Consider the following 14,830-nt stretch of genomic DNA (forward strand, 5'->3'; position numbering starts at 1 on the left):
TTTATTTATTTATTATAGACAGAGAGAGAGAGAGAGGCAGAGACATAGGCAGAAGGAGAAGCAGGCTCCATGCCGAGACCCCGAGGCAGGACTCCATCCCGGAACTCCAGGATCGCGCCCTGGGCCAAAGGCAGGTGCTAAACCGCTGAGCCACCCAGGGATCCCCCAAACCAGATCTTAACATAAGAGCTAGCCATGCCATAAATACTAACAATATAACTTTAGGTGGGGACTTTGGGTCATGTGGTATCATTTAATCTGAAGATTAAGTTCAACCATCTGCGCAATCAATCAATCATGTATGCTTAATGAAGCTCCAGTAAAACTCTGGACACCAAAGCTCAGGTGAGCTTCCTGGTTGACAGTATGACTCTATACATATTGTCACACATTAATGCCAGGAGGTAACTCATCCTGATTCCATGGGGGAGGACAAAGGATGCTTCATATTTATAAACTTCACACTCTGTCCTCAGTATCTCTTCCTTTGTTTGATTTTAATCTTTCCCTAGAATAAACTGTAACCATGAGTATAATAGCTTTCAGTGAGTTCTGTGACTCCTTTTAGTAGATTATTAAACTTGGGGGTAGTTTGGGAACCTTCCTGAACTTGCAGTTATAAACTCACTTATCAGAAATAAGGACAGTATCAAGAACTATGCCCTCACACTGCTGTGTAACCAGCTCCAGGCAGCAGATGAGATCTGATATCACATCTACCTCTCAATAGTTATAGAGGCCAACAGGTTCTTCAGAAAGAATTTCATCTGAGGAAGATTATCATTCCTCCTTGCCAATTTATCTTAACTTCCTACTTGGAAATACCTTAATTTTAGATATCTGGACCCTAAGAATTGTGTGGATCTGCCACTAGATTCTCAGTTCTGTTCCATTGTCTCTTTTTCTTTTTCTTATTTTTTTAACAGTAACACAGTCATAATCATCATAGTTTTATAGACAATCTCAATAGTTGATTTGCAAATATTCCAAATTCTTCTTTGAATTAGTTTGGTTATTCTAGGTCCTTTATTTCCCTTCTTATTTTTCTTTCTCCCACTTTTCACTACTTCCACTAACAAATTTGCAAAGGCAGGTCCACATCAGTGTTACAAAGCTTAGTTTCACCTAATTTCACATCTTGATTCTGCTGCTTAATAGCTTAGTAAGAAATAGGAAGTTAAAGGACTTATCAAAACCTCTCTATTCCATAAACCAGATACCAGCAGAACTTGTGCCATGGAACTGTGGGGGAGAACTAAATGAGATAATATATACAAATAATGACAACAATGTTTGAAAAATCATTGGTACACAATTAATGATAGCCATGATTAGTGTGGTGGTTATTATTATTTTCAATTTTTTTATCTCCTAGTAGTTTTTATTTAGTGCACTTAATTCTTCTAAACCTATAATTTCACGAAAGACACAATGTTAGCTTCTACATGACACATTAGGCTCTTATGGTGCTGGTCAGGAGTGATACTGGGATTATTTATGAAGTGCTGAAAAGGGGAAAAGAATCAAAGGCCTTTAGAAAAACTTATTCCTAAAATCAATCCTTTGTTAGGAAATATTTTTATTTTCAATTTTTATAGATCTCAGTTCAACGTGGATGAATTGTCCAATGGGAAACAGCGACTACTTTTAAAAATCATTCCATCATCAGCCCACAAAAGAATGTCTTCTCTCAATGTCACTGAATTCCACCCTTCTTCATTCCTATTGTTGGGGATTCCAGGGTTGGAAATTGCACAAATCTGGCTTGGATTTCCCTTCTGTGCTGTGTATCTGATCGCCCTTATTGGAAATGTTATCATTCTGTTTGTTATCTGGACTGATCATAGCCTTCACCAACCCATGTTCTACTTTCTGGCCATGCTGTCAGTGATTGACCTAAGTCTCTCTACAACTACCATCCCCAAGATGCTGGGTATCTTCTGGTTCAACCTTCAGGAGCTATGCTTTGGGTGCTGTGTTGCTCAAGTCTTTTTTGTCCACTTTTTTACAGTCATGGAGAGCATTGTACTTCTTGCCATGGGTTTTGATCGCTATGTGGCTATTTGCAACCCCCTCAGGTACAACATGATCCTCACCAACAGAGTCATTGGTGTGATTGCTGTGGTGGTGGTTCTAAGAAGCGTATTCATGATTGCTCCCATCATTTTTCTCCTCCTGAGGCTGCCTTACTGTGGACATAGAATCATCCCTCATACCTATTGTGAGCACATGGGAGTGGCACGTCTAGCTTGTGCCAGCATTAATGCCAATGTCTACTATGGTCTTGGGAATATTTCTATCTTGTTTCTGGATGTGTTTCTCATCATTATCTCTTATTTTAAGATCTTATATGCTGTCTTCCACCTCTCCTCCCAAGATGCTCGCCTGAAGGCTCTGAATACCTGTAGTTCCCATATTTGTGTCATCTTTGCCTTCTTTGGTCCAGCTCTCTTTTCCTTTCTTACTCACCGCTTTGGTCATAATGTCCCCCAGTATATCCACATACTCCTGGCTAATCTCTATGTAGTCATACCCCCTGCCCTTAACCCAGTCATTTATGGCATCAGGACCAAGCAGATCCAGGACCGGGTACAGAGTTTCTTTGTTGAAAAAAAGATTGAATGAGGGGTAATTCATTCGGGTTATGAAGGTATAAGGTCTGAAAAGACTAACATTCATAATAAAATTAATATAAATTTCTTTCACCAAAATTCACTTTGTGTGTATCAGAAAAGCATATTGTCTGTAGTTGTTGGAGGCATGTATGTTTCTGTGTGTCTGAATGTGTACTTGGAATGATATCCTCCATTGACCACTGAGATAGAATACTACATACAAGAGTAAATTTCAAGAACTTTGATTCACTGAAATAACCTTCTGTTAAAACTGTATGGTGTTCTAGATCTCTTACAATTAATAATAAGATTCCCTTCATAGAGGTGTTCAACTAGAGATCACATAGCCAATGACAAGTATTGAGTGAAATGCAAAAAGTTTCTATAAATAATAAAGTACTGCCTAAAAATAAGTAATACAATTTTTACTAAATCTTCTGCAAGAAAAAGATGGAAAACTAGATCTTTTGGTGTTTTTCTCCCCTTTCTCTGCTCTCAAATTCCAGATTCTATGAAGTTCCTTATAACCCTAATCCCTATATTATACACACTGATTCTTGAACTGACAAATTTAATACTGTATCATTTGGATAGCTCTTCTTGGAGTTAAAAAAATGCTTATAGAACAAATGAAAATTGTAAACGGGAATATTTTTCAACAACTAATAAGGCCACTTAGTTAAAAATATGGACAATAAAAAGAGACAATGTTACTTAACAATTGGAGCCATATTTTGGAAAGTTTAAAAGATGCATTCAGTGGCCTGAATTTATTGTATAGAAAATAGCGTGGAGTCTATGAAGTGGTGAGTAAAATGATTGTGTGGAATTTTAGAACATCTTATCTCACACTAGATATAGAAATGATAAGATATCAACAATTAGTGAAACACAAAGTTAATTTTTAGATATTTTTATGATTCAGGAAGAACTAGCATTTGGATAGTGGTAATGCGAACAAAGAGGAGGTATCTGGTGTGATAAAGGAGAGATACAGAGGGTACCCTTTAGCTACAAAGTAGCAAGAGACAGCAAGGATGAATACCTATTAATCTGTTCTTAATGGGATGGCTTTGGTTGAGCATTGAAATATGTAAGAAGAAAAAAGAAAATTATTCATGAGCATCAAAAATGCAAATATAAGAAAGGGGATGGAAAAAGAAATTGAATTGTAAAGAATCTTAGAAAACTTGTAATGGTAAAAAGTGAATACAACAGGCTTCTAAAATGGATGAAGTCAGTAGAAACAGTGCATTCTTGGTTTTCAAAAATGGCAACAGAAAAAAAATGGTAAATAAGATACAATAAAGTCAAATTTAACTTCAAAAGTTACCATATAATCACTTCACCAAATTCTATGACATTCTTCATGATTTTTGTTAATTTAATATATAAAACAAATGTTTCTAAAGTATATTATTTTTTTTTTTTTTTTTTTTTTTATTTATTTTTTTTTTTTTATTGGTGTTCAGTTTACTAACATACAGAATAACACCCAGTGCCCGTCACCCATTCACTCCCACCCCCCGCCCTCCTCCCCTTCCACCACCCCTAGTTCGTTTCCCAGAGTTAGCAGTCTTTATGTTCTGTCTCCCTTTCTGATATTTCCCACACATTTCTTCTCCCTTCCCTTATTTTCCCTTTCACTATTATTTATATTCCCCAAATGAATGAGAACATATAATGTTTGTCCTTCTCCGACTGACTTACTTCACTCAGCATAATACCCTCCAGTTCCATCCACGTTGAAGCAAATGGTGGGTATTTGTCATTTCTAATAGCTGAGTAATATTCCATTGTATACATAAACCACATCTTCTTTATCCATTCATCTTTCGTTGGACACCGAGGCTCCTTCCACAGTTTGGCTATCGTGGCCATTGCTGCTAGAAACATCGGGGTGCAGGTGTCCCAGCGTTTCATTGCATTTGTATCTTTGGGGTAAATCCCCAACAGTGCAATTGCTGGGTCGTAGGGCAGGTATATTTTTGACTGTTTGAGGAACCTCCACACAGTTTTCCACAGTGGCTGCACCAGTTCACATTCCCACCAACAGTGTAAGAGGGTTCCCTTTTCTCCACAATGAGACTGAAGAAAGAGAAATTAAGGAGTCAATCCCATTTACAATTGCACCCAAAAGCATAAGATACCTAGGAATAAACCTCACCAAAGATGTAAAGGATCTATACCCTCAAAACTATCTAAAGTATATTATTAATGATGATCATTCAATCTGAGTGTGAAGCGTTAATATTGAGGTAGCAGTAGAAGTCATAAGAACTAACACATCCACAAGTTTTTATAATCATCCATTTAATTACACATGTATGATTTAGTTTCATATTCTTTATCCCTTAAAGTAATGAGGTACCAAATATCCCTTGACATAGAAGTGGAAACTCTCTGGTCACTCCCTAGTATAAAACTAATGGAATATTATCCTGCCTTAAAAAAAGAAGGAAATCCTAATTCTGCTGCTGAAACCAATATTGCACTGCATATTAACTAAAATTTAATTTAAAAAAATAAGGTAATCCTGCCATTACAAGAACATGGGTGAACCTGAAGACATCAAGCCAAAGTGAAATAAGCCAGTGAGATAAAAATAAATATTACATGATCTCAGGTTTATGTGGAATGTTTTCAATCCAAACTCATAGTAACAGAGTAAGAAGGTGGTTACCAGAGGCCAGGACATTCGGGAAAAGAAGAGATAAAAAAATTAAAAGTAGAATGGTAGTTGACAAAGGATGGAGTGAGGGAGCTATGGAGAATTATTTTTGAATGGATACAGAGTTTTAGTCTTTGCAAAATGAAAAAGTTCTGGAGATAAGTGGTGGTTATAGATGCACAAAAATATAAATGTACTTAATACTACTGAACTGTGCACTTAAAAATGGTTGAGATAGTAAATTTTATGTTATGTGTATTCAACCACAAAAAAAAAGTGGAAAAAAAAAAAAAAACGGGAAAGGGATGGAACACAAAACCCAAGGGGAAAAATGTATACATTATAATAGCAGTACACACTGGTATAAAAATAAGAGACCTAGCAATAGTATCTGGATGGTTTGTACAGAAGGCCATTGTGGGAATCTGGAGAAAGTTGAAGAAAAGTGGAAATGAGCAGTAGTTATTTCCTAAGTAGGATTTTTGGTCACCTAAGACAGTGTAATGTTTTGGAGAGTCATGAAGTAGAATTATAGTTTGGTTGGACATTCACTGAAGTACTTTGGCAACAATGGTGTCTATACTTTATCATATAAAGCCCAGAGTATATAATGGAGAAGCAGAGAGCATAAAAATAAAGTAGAAATTAGTCAGATTTGATCCAGAAAGATAAATGTTGATACAGAGGGGAGGATGGATACCATGAGCGAGTGACCAGAAAGAGGCTAAGGAGTAAGCTTTTCATTCATCAAAAAGAGAAGCAATGCAAGGGAGAACATATCAGATCTAACCATAATTCTTTTGGTCACAGATATTATCTTCCCTCCTAATCACTCAGAATTATCTGAACTTCAAAGATAAAAAACTATTTTTCTAATGTATTCAATTGCCAATCAGTCTTTTCCTGTCTATATTCAGAAAATTCCTGAGATATGGCATGCCCTGGTACTAGCAAGTCTATTCCATCATCACCCAGGGCAAGAGACTTCAAGAAAACTAGACTTGAGTTCTAGTTAAATTCTGTTTTCTCAGGATAATATGGAGTTTCCTTCACCTCCTGCCAAAAGAACTAAAACACATGAAAGCCCCTATCCAAAGTTTACTATTAGTTATAGGTCACCAGGAGATTCTTGTCAAATTGGAAGAAAGTTGAAACTATTGTCTACAGGTATGACCTCTTAAAAAATAATAATAATAAGAGTTGCTGCCACGGAGTGTAATGTATCTATTTTAGGGGCTCTCATCTTTTAATACAACAATTATAACCCCAGACTGCAGGGATTCACACATTTATGTTAAAGCAGAAGAGTCACTACTGACAATTTCCTAAGAAGTCACACTTTGAAGACTTAATGGTGTAAACTTAATATTTTCATGGCTTCTGAGAGGAACAGAAACAATATTATCTCCCATACAGACTCCCCTTCAGGATATTTCCCTTCCTAACAGCTCAGGAGACATGATCTCCCCTGAGCTAGGAGTTATATCTGGTCTGGTGATCTATCTCTGCAGATGCAGTAGGGAGGAACAAAGAGTTAGGTGGGCTTAATGACCCATGAGTCCAAGTTTATGCCCAGAGGACTCTGAAGGAAAAGCTCAGGGATTCTGGGACATGCCTAGACTTAAGGATATCCTTCTCATTATAAAGATTTTCTCCATGTGACAGGATGGAGCCCCTGAGGCTTGAAGGGGCTCAGGTCACCATGTGTAAGCACCTGGGATCATGCTGTGATACTGCTTCAAGCAAAGGCTGAAAGAGGAAATATTAGAAAGGTAAGGATACATGGACAGGGGAGATGAGATACTATAGTCAGGAGAAGCAGAGGTAAATGAGGATAGAAAGGGAGAATGGCCTCTCCCCTACTTAGGCATTACCAAAGCCCCATGGTCTATTCTCTTCACAAAAGAACACTACAGAGGACATGGGATTGATTGGAATAAACATCAGAAATTGAGCACAGAGATACACCAATAGGTAATATGCATAATTTCTCTCTTGTCTCTGTCTCCCTATTTCTCTTTCTCCCTGTTTCTCTCACCCACACATAGTACACCCCTCACAGCCAGAAAGCCACATATAGTTTTACAGTAGCATTACCACATCTTCTATCACCAAAGAATGAAGATTGCTCTGGCTACCAAACTGTTGGCAGGGAAGCAGATCCAACAACTAGGCTTGCTGTGGTTCATAGGAAGCATAAGGAGGCTATTGCAGGCCACTATCATATGTTTGAGGTTAGATGTAGAGGTGTAACTGATGTCACAGCCAAATAGATGATATAGACATTACGCACTTGGTCTGCATTATCATCTCATTTTTTCTTCCTGGTTTAGAGATTGTCAATTCTAATTTGGCTACTTCGTGGACCTACTACTTTATGGTAGCATATCCAAGCCCCTTTTTATTGGAGCCCAATGCATCTGTTAGCTCAGCCATATCCAATTCTTCCCTCTAATTTTCTGCCAAGTTGCCCATTCATTTATCACAGTGCCTAAAAAGAAGGTATCCACTCCCATCCACTGCTTGATTCCACCCAGCTCAAGAAATCTGTAAGAATGAGAGAGAACACAGTTTGCTTTCAGACTGAACTTCATCAGTTTATGTGTGCATAAAGTTTATGTGTATGTAAAGAATTCTAGATATAAGTCTAAATATGAAACCCTGTGCTACTCATTCACTTTGGGATATCCTGTACCATCTTCTTTCATCTTACCTTATAACCACCATGAGTTATTTATAAATAATAAATTCTTTACAATTAAGTAAGTTACTTGTGCTAATAGGTGACATTTTTAGCTGTTTAGAGTTAAAAGAAAAATTGGGGAAGGATTAATAATTTAAATAACTACTATTATTTAATATATCCTAAAAGCTGGTCATTTATATGCTTTGGTCTTATTTGTGCTTAAAACAAATCATATTAGATAGAACTTATTCACCCAATTTTACAGAAAAAAAAAGTCTGATCTAGAGAGTAAAGGAATTTGTCCAAGGATCTCCAGCTAGTAGATGGTATAGCAAGATTTCAAGACATGTTTTAATGAATCTAAACTCCATATAAGTCATCTATAATATTGTAGTATTAGAGTCAAAGAAAAGAAGAACCAGTAGGATAAAAGAAAAATCACAATTTCAATAAACTGAGAGTTTGTGAGCACTAAAAGGGAAAGATCTCTAACATTATCAATTGGGCTTTTAAAGTTGGCTCTGGGTCTGGGCTTTTTGTCAATGTGCACATCTAGAAAAAGATGAACCTATTTCCGTGTTCACCAGGAATAATCCTTGAGCTTATTGCCCCCACATTATCTACCATTATTTGTGGCACATAGCTGCAACAGAAAGAGGGTAAGTTTTCTGATCAAAATTGTGAGAGGGTAGATGTCCTGTTGAACTCTATTGTCAGGAAAGAGTCCCCTCTGTCACTCCCCTGGAGATCTCCCCCTCAGCTGGCAAAGAGTTCCTGTAAAACAGCCACCCTGAAGATGGGGCTAACTGCAGACTGTATCTCATGATATGTCCTTCTAGCTACTCCCTCAGACTTTTCTAAGCTCCAGCAACCACAGCCCTCTGATTTCTCAATCTTGCATCCTCCCCTAAACACTAGCAAACATTGTTTTCTCCCTATATACAAACAATTTTCTGCCCATCATCTTTGGGGACAAGAAATGCTCCTCTTACTCACATAGAACAGGGGGTTATTAACTACTTGTTACTATTCTGCAATAACTAGCCAGCAGAGTTCTGTACAACCACATATATGAAATAATTAGTTTTAATAACTCTCCTGCTCTCTCGCTCTCTCTCTCTCTCTCTCTCTCTCTCTCTCACACACACACACACACACACTCACACCCATGCTTTCCCACATACACACAATAAACATACACAAATCCTGATTCTATTCAACAGCTGAATTCTGAAAAACTTGGAACCATACCCTCCTGTGGCACTGTTGGAGATATTTTCATAACATCTTCATTTAATTTGTCTTTGAAATTTGATCTTATTAAATTATTACACTTATTTGATCTATTCATACCTGAAGCTAAGTGCAACTTTAGGACAAGGTGTAATTTTTATGCTCCTTATTCGTGTTATATGTTGTAAGGAAGATGAACATAATTTACCTGATAAGCAAATGGCCATTTATTAGAAGAATATCAGGGAACAGCAGAGTAAACTGGAGCCTGAAAGTGTACAATGGCAAACCAAGCCATTCTATAAGAATAGGAAGCATCAAAAACAACAATGGTCTTATAGTAGAGATAGAATGAGGGAAATTCAAAGAAAGACCATCATATTATCCTCCCTTATGTCACATAACTGTATAGGAACCATGATGCAAATCCCTACATATATTAGATCAAAAGACAGACAATGGTGTAAGTCAGTCACTCTCATTTCGACTTTGGATTCTTTAACAATTTATATAGCAATGTCCCAAAAGTAACATTAGACTATTTTGAAAAGAAATGGAAGAAAATAGCAAACAGATAAGTACACACAACTGTGCAAAATACTCTCGGTTCCTTCAAAGATCTCATATTATGATAAATCTAAGGTACAGATAATATCACCATGAAGAATCTCAGAACAATAATGTGTATTAAGAAAGTTATTCAATTACCTTCTGGAAAGAAGGGACTCTCTAATGTTTGTAATCAACCACTCCCGCCATTACCTCTAGCATACCAATTAAAAATTTTTTTCACTTTCTAGGACCTTGATAAGAAAAGACCATAAAGAGACTGAGATCCCTGCATCTTAACGGGAATTCAGTGACACTTGCTAGGAGAATGACTTCCATCAATGACACTCAGTTCCATCCCCCCTTCTTTCACCTGCTAGGAATCCCAGGGCTGGAAACTGTCCACATCTGGATTGCTTTCCCATTCTGTATTGTGTATCTGATTGCCCTCGTGGGGAACATCACCATCCTGTTTGCAATCAAGACTGAACACAGTCTCCACCAGCCCATGTTCTACTTCCTGGCCATGTTGTCTATGATCGATCTGGGTCTGTCCACGTCCACCATCCCCAAAATGCTGAGCATCTTCTGGTTCAACCTCCAAGAGATCAGCTTCAGGGGCTGCCTTACTCAGATGTTCTTCATCCACATGTTCACAGGCATGGAGACTGTTCTCCTGGTGGCCATGGCTTATGACCGCTTTGTTGCCATCTGCAACCCTCTCCAGTACACCATGATCCTCACCAATAAAACAATCGGCATCCTCGCCTCTGTTGTTGTTGGAAGAAATTTAATTCTGGTGACTCCATTTGTGTTTCTCATTCTGAGGCTGCCCTTCTGTGGGCATCACGTCATCCCTCATACGTACTGTGAGCACATGGGTCTTGCCCGGTTGGCCTGTGCACCCATCAAGGTCAACATTATCTATGGGCTCATGGTGATTTCCAATATCATTGTGGATGTGATCCTGATTGCTTCGTCCTATGTGCTTATCCTTCAAGCTGTTTTCCGCCTTCCTTCTCGGGATGCCCGACTAAAGGCTCTCAATACCTGTGGTTCTCATGTCTGTGTCATGCTGTGCTTTTACACACCGGCATTTTTTTCTTTCATGACACACCGTTTTGGTCGAAACATCCCCCGCTATATCCATATCCTTTTAGCTAATCTATATGTGGTTGTCCCACCTGCCCTCAACCCAGTCATCTATGGAGTCAGGACCAAGCAGATCCGAGAGACAGTTGTGAAGATATTTGTACAGAAATAAGAGCTCTGTGTCAACATTGGAAGGCATAGCCACCTACCACCCACATTTTAATAGTCTCACCTCACCCCTGTTTTAGATTTCCTGTTAGAGTAGACAGTAGCAGCCATATTTTTATTTTTTATTGGAATTTCATTTAGAGTTGGGAGATAAGCCAAAGCTACCTCTGCTGCCCACTCTGTTCCCATGAAACCCCATGAAACCAGACAAAGGCAAAGCACTGATGGAAAGGGAAGATGTCCTGGAGGCAGCAATGGTTTGGGAGTAGAATGACTGTTGAGAAAGGGTGAGAACTCTCCCATTTCTCCATGTGTCTCTTCTTTAGGTAATTTTAGACCCTGAAGAAAACCTGATCTAATAATATCATTTTGCAGGTGAAAAAATAATAATAAAGTGTACGCCTTGGCTCAGTGACGATGTTTAATTTAAATTAGAGCATCTGTTCTATAGATTTGTATTCTGTATATTAGTCCTCAAGTTTTGTCTTCTTTCTTTAGAGTCATTACTCATTTTTAAAAATATCATTTCTTATTTTTATTTAAATTTTTCCATCTTGTTCTTATTGTCATTCTTGCTCCCTTTTTCTTTCTAATATGATTCCTCCCATCTCCTTTCTTTTCTCCTCTTTTTCCCTTTCTTCCTCCTTTTTATCATTCTTTTTTCTCTCCCTTTCTCTTTATCTCTATATCTCTCTACTTTGTCTTCACTATTTCTCCAATAAACTAAGCATCTATGAATTGTGGAATGTGAGAGACTACAGCTTAGGCATTAAGGATACGTGGTATTATTTTCTCACTTGAAGCAGGCATTTTAGATGTGAATAATTGTATGAATTCTGTGTCTAGTTCCAATTGAATTATACCTAACATTTCCATTCTATGCTACACTATTTACCTTCAGATATACAAAATTTCTTAAAATTTGGAAATCAGCATTTTTCTGTGGTTTAGGCACAAAAGCAGTCTTCCTATTAAGCTCATTGGCTTGCTTCAAACTAGGTGAAAGAAACACTGAACTTTAATGTATGACTGACCAGGGCAATCCCTCTAAGAAATCAGAAGTCTCCATCATATCCTCTGTTTTAGAACCACTCTCTACTTTTTCATGATGATAAACAAAATAGTCAAAAACACCCCAGGGTAAAATCAGAAAATCAGGGTAGATAGAACCAAGAATACAAAGAAAGCAACAATCAGACTGTTGCAATCTGTAAATTGGACAATTTCTCTGAATCTGGGTAGCTTTTGGCCTGAAATTTGACACTGGCAAAGCAAAATTCTCGTATTCTATAGTACCCTATGTGTGAATAAGTTGAGTCCTGTGAGTATGAATAAGTTGTTTGTTTTTTAGCCTATCTCATGGCTCTAAAATTTTATAGGAACAAAGTGTTTTAAAGTCAGAAAGAGGTTAAAATTCTTCTGATCTTTCCCCTTTATTTTACAAATAAGAAAACCAAGGTCCAAAGAATGGCAGGAACTAGTGTACATAAAATATATGCATATTTAACATTATTTTGATGTAACAAGAGTAGATTACTGATATAAAACTATTTGACAACAAACTCTTAGCTCTTGTAAGACATTTTTTTAGATTTTATTTATTTATTCATGAGAGACACAGAGAGAGAGAGAGAGAGAGAGGCAGATACACAGGCAGAGGGAGAAGCAGGCTCCACGCAAGGAGCCTGATGTGGGACTCGATCCCAGGTCTCCAGGATCACACCCTGAGCTGCAGGCAGCACTAAACCGCTGCGGCCACTGGAGCTGCCCTTGTAAGACATTTAAGTCAAAAACATTTTATGTATGTACTTGAGGCTCAACCATTGGTCTCATGTGGAGATATGCAGAAAAGTGTGAGAGAGAAAGCAAGTAGCCTAGCACTGGTGTGGGTGATGAGAAAAAGGAGACTACAGAAACTCTAAGCACAGGAGCAAGTAGAAGAGTAACAGTGACTAAAGGTGGTTCAATCCTCGTTGGTGTGGTCCATCAGTGGTAAGTGGTAAGGACTGGCCAGTTCCCTGGTCATCCATATCCGTATCACATATAAGCATGCTAAAGACAGTGTTTTCTTCTGTAAATGATATGAAAGGCATGTATAAAGTAACTTTCTGGTTGAATCCATATATGATATTTAGAAAATTCAATGTAAAAGTAATAGTGCACACAATGTGGATTGGGATTCACAATAACGCTAGCCCTGAGATGGATCATGAGCAAACTACTTAGACCTTATTCAGCAGAGTCCCTGTCTTAGGCTCCCTTTCCAGGGGACTTCTGTGCTTTGGAGTAGCATCCTCAAAATTTTCTAAGTCTGCTTCTGGTACATAGAGGCTGTCTGGGAATAGCAATGCTGTCTGGGCAGGGTGTTCTGAGCCTAGACAAGACACATATGGACCCAGTCCTCAATTCTCCTCTTTGGAGAATTCTAGGATTCTCTTTTTCCTATATCCACCAGCTTATGAAATCAGCCATTTGCCCTAAGGAGCTTTGTGACCCACATCTACAGGATTGTCCTGAGATCTCATGGCTCAAACCTGGCTTGGTAAACAGCTGAGATTTTCCAGAGACCAAAGTTTTTCTTTTATGGAATTACATGAGATGGAGGCACCACAATAGTGCTGACATGATGACTCCCAGTCATCACTTATGTCAGACATAAGAGAAGTTCAGGGCTCTGGTTTAACCAATGGTCTTCTCCTGAATGTTGGGATGGACATACATGTTAAAGCTGCTCACTGACTCCCACTCATCTGTGTTCAACCTTTCATGCTGCCTCCCAGAACAAGCACCAGAGGATATCTGTGGGAGCAACATATATCCTCTACCTCACTGCCTCCCCTACCTTGGTGTTGGTACCCAGAATGATAATCCCGTTTGCTACACAGGCTCTATACCACCCATCAGGTATTCCTCCAGAATTGGTTGCATCTATCTATTCCAGAGGCTTTTGAGACCATTGTTCTGCAATGCCACCAAGTACTTTCAATCTGTCTTATTTTATCTCCAATTGATATGATGACATGCTTTCCTGGGTCAATGTTAGGTAATGTCAGATGAGATAGAGGTATTCCTTGTATGAATGGGAATGTTCTTCTCACTCTGCCCACATGCTTCACCCACACTCCAAGTTGGTGACACTGTGAAAGGCAACAATGCAATCAGAACGGAAAAAGATCACGTTCTACAGAGAAGTGATGAGGGCATAAATACTTCAGGTGGCTGAAAGATGCACTTTTCTACATTAATGTTATAAAATTAAAAAAAAATTTAACACAAACAGAAAAATATTACCATTCACATTTTCCTGAATGATCTGGTTAAGCCTAACATTTATGGTCATCATCAATGAAGGACAAAAAGAACCTTCAAGAGAGTCATTGGAAGTTGTTATTCACAAGTAATACAATGGATGATGTAGCATCTTAAGTAATGATGCAAACAGAATTAAATAAATGGAATTTGAAAATGCTAGAGGCAAAATAATCTATGGTTCTGAAGAGCCATGGCACTGTAAGTAATAATAGAGTTAGTACCTTCTTTCTGTGTCAGGGAAAATGAAATGGCCAGAAATGGCCTATTTGGGATTATAAAAAAAAAAAAAAGATAGTTCATGGAATTGAAGAGAAAGAAGAAATTACCTGGAAACTACAAAGAATCCTCATTTTCAGTGATTGGACCACTACCAAATATGTAATTAATTCTTTACCCATTATCCTAAATCTTCACTGATAAATTATTATGTATTACATAAGATCGATGATTATTATAATACATTCATGGTCAGATTGTTAATATATTCAAGAACCCCACAAAAAT

At 37.9% G+C, this 14,830-nt stretch overlaps 3 protein-coding genes across 3 annotated transcripts in view; 2 read left to right on the forward strand and 1 right to left on the reverse strand.

Moving 5' to 3' along the window:
• Positions 1–14,830, reverse strand: part of LOC119864989 (olfactory receptor 52E8-like) — a 60,969-nt gene that overhangs the window by 33,473 nt on the left and 12,666 nt on the right. The gene's annotated exons all lie outside the window — the stretch shown is intronic.
• OR52E7 (olfactory receptor family 52 subfamily E member 7) lies at positions 1,681–2,625 on the forward strand. The gene is given in 1 exon segment (NM_001388719.1): positions 1,681–2,625. A coding segment is annotated over 1 exon segment (945 nt).
• On the forward strand, positions 10,083–11,018 carry OR52E4B (olfactory receptor family 52 subfamily E member 4B). The gene is given in 1 exon segment (NM_001388720.1): positions 10,083–11,018. A coding segment is annotated over 1 exon segment (936 nt).

This window comes from Canis lupus, chromosome 21, assembly GCF_011100685.1.
Source record: "Canis lupus familiaris isolate Mischka breed German Shepherd chromosome 21, alternate assembly UU_Cfam_GSD_1.0, whole genome shotgun sequence".
NCBI classification, from domain to species: Eukaryota; Metazoa; Chordata; class Mammalia; order Carnivora; family Canidae; genus Canis; species Canis lupus.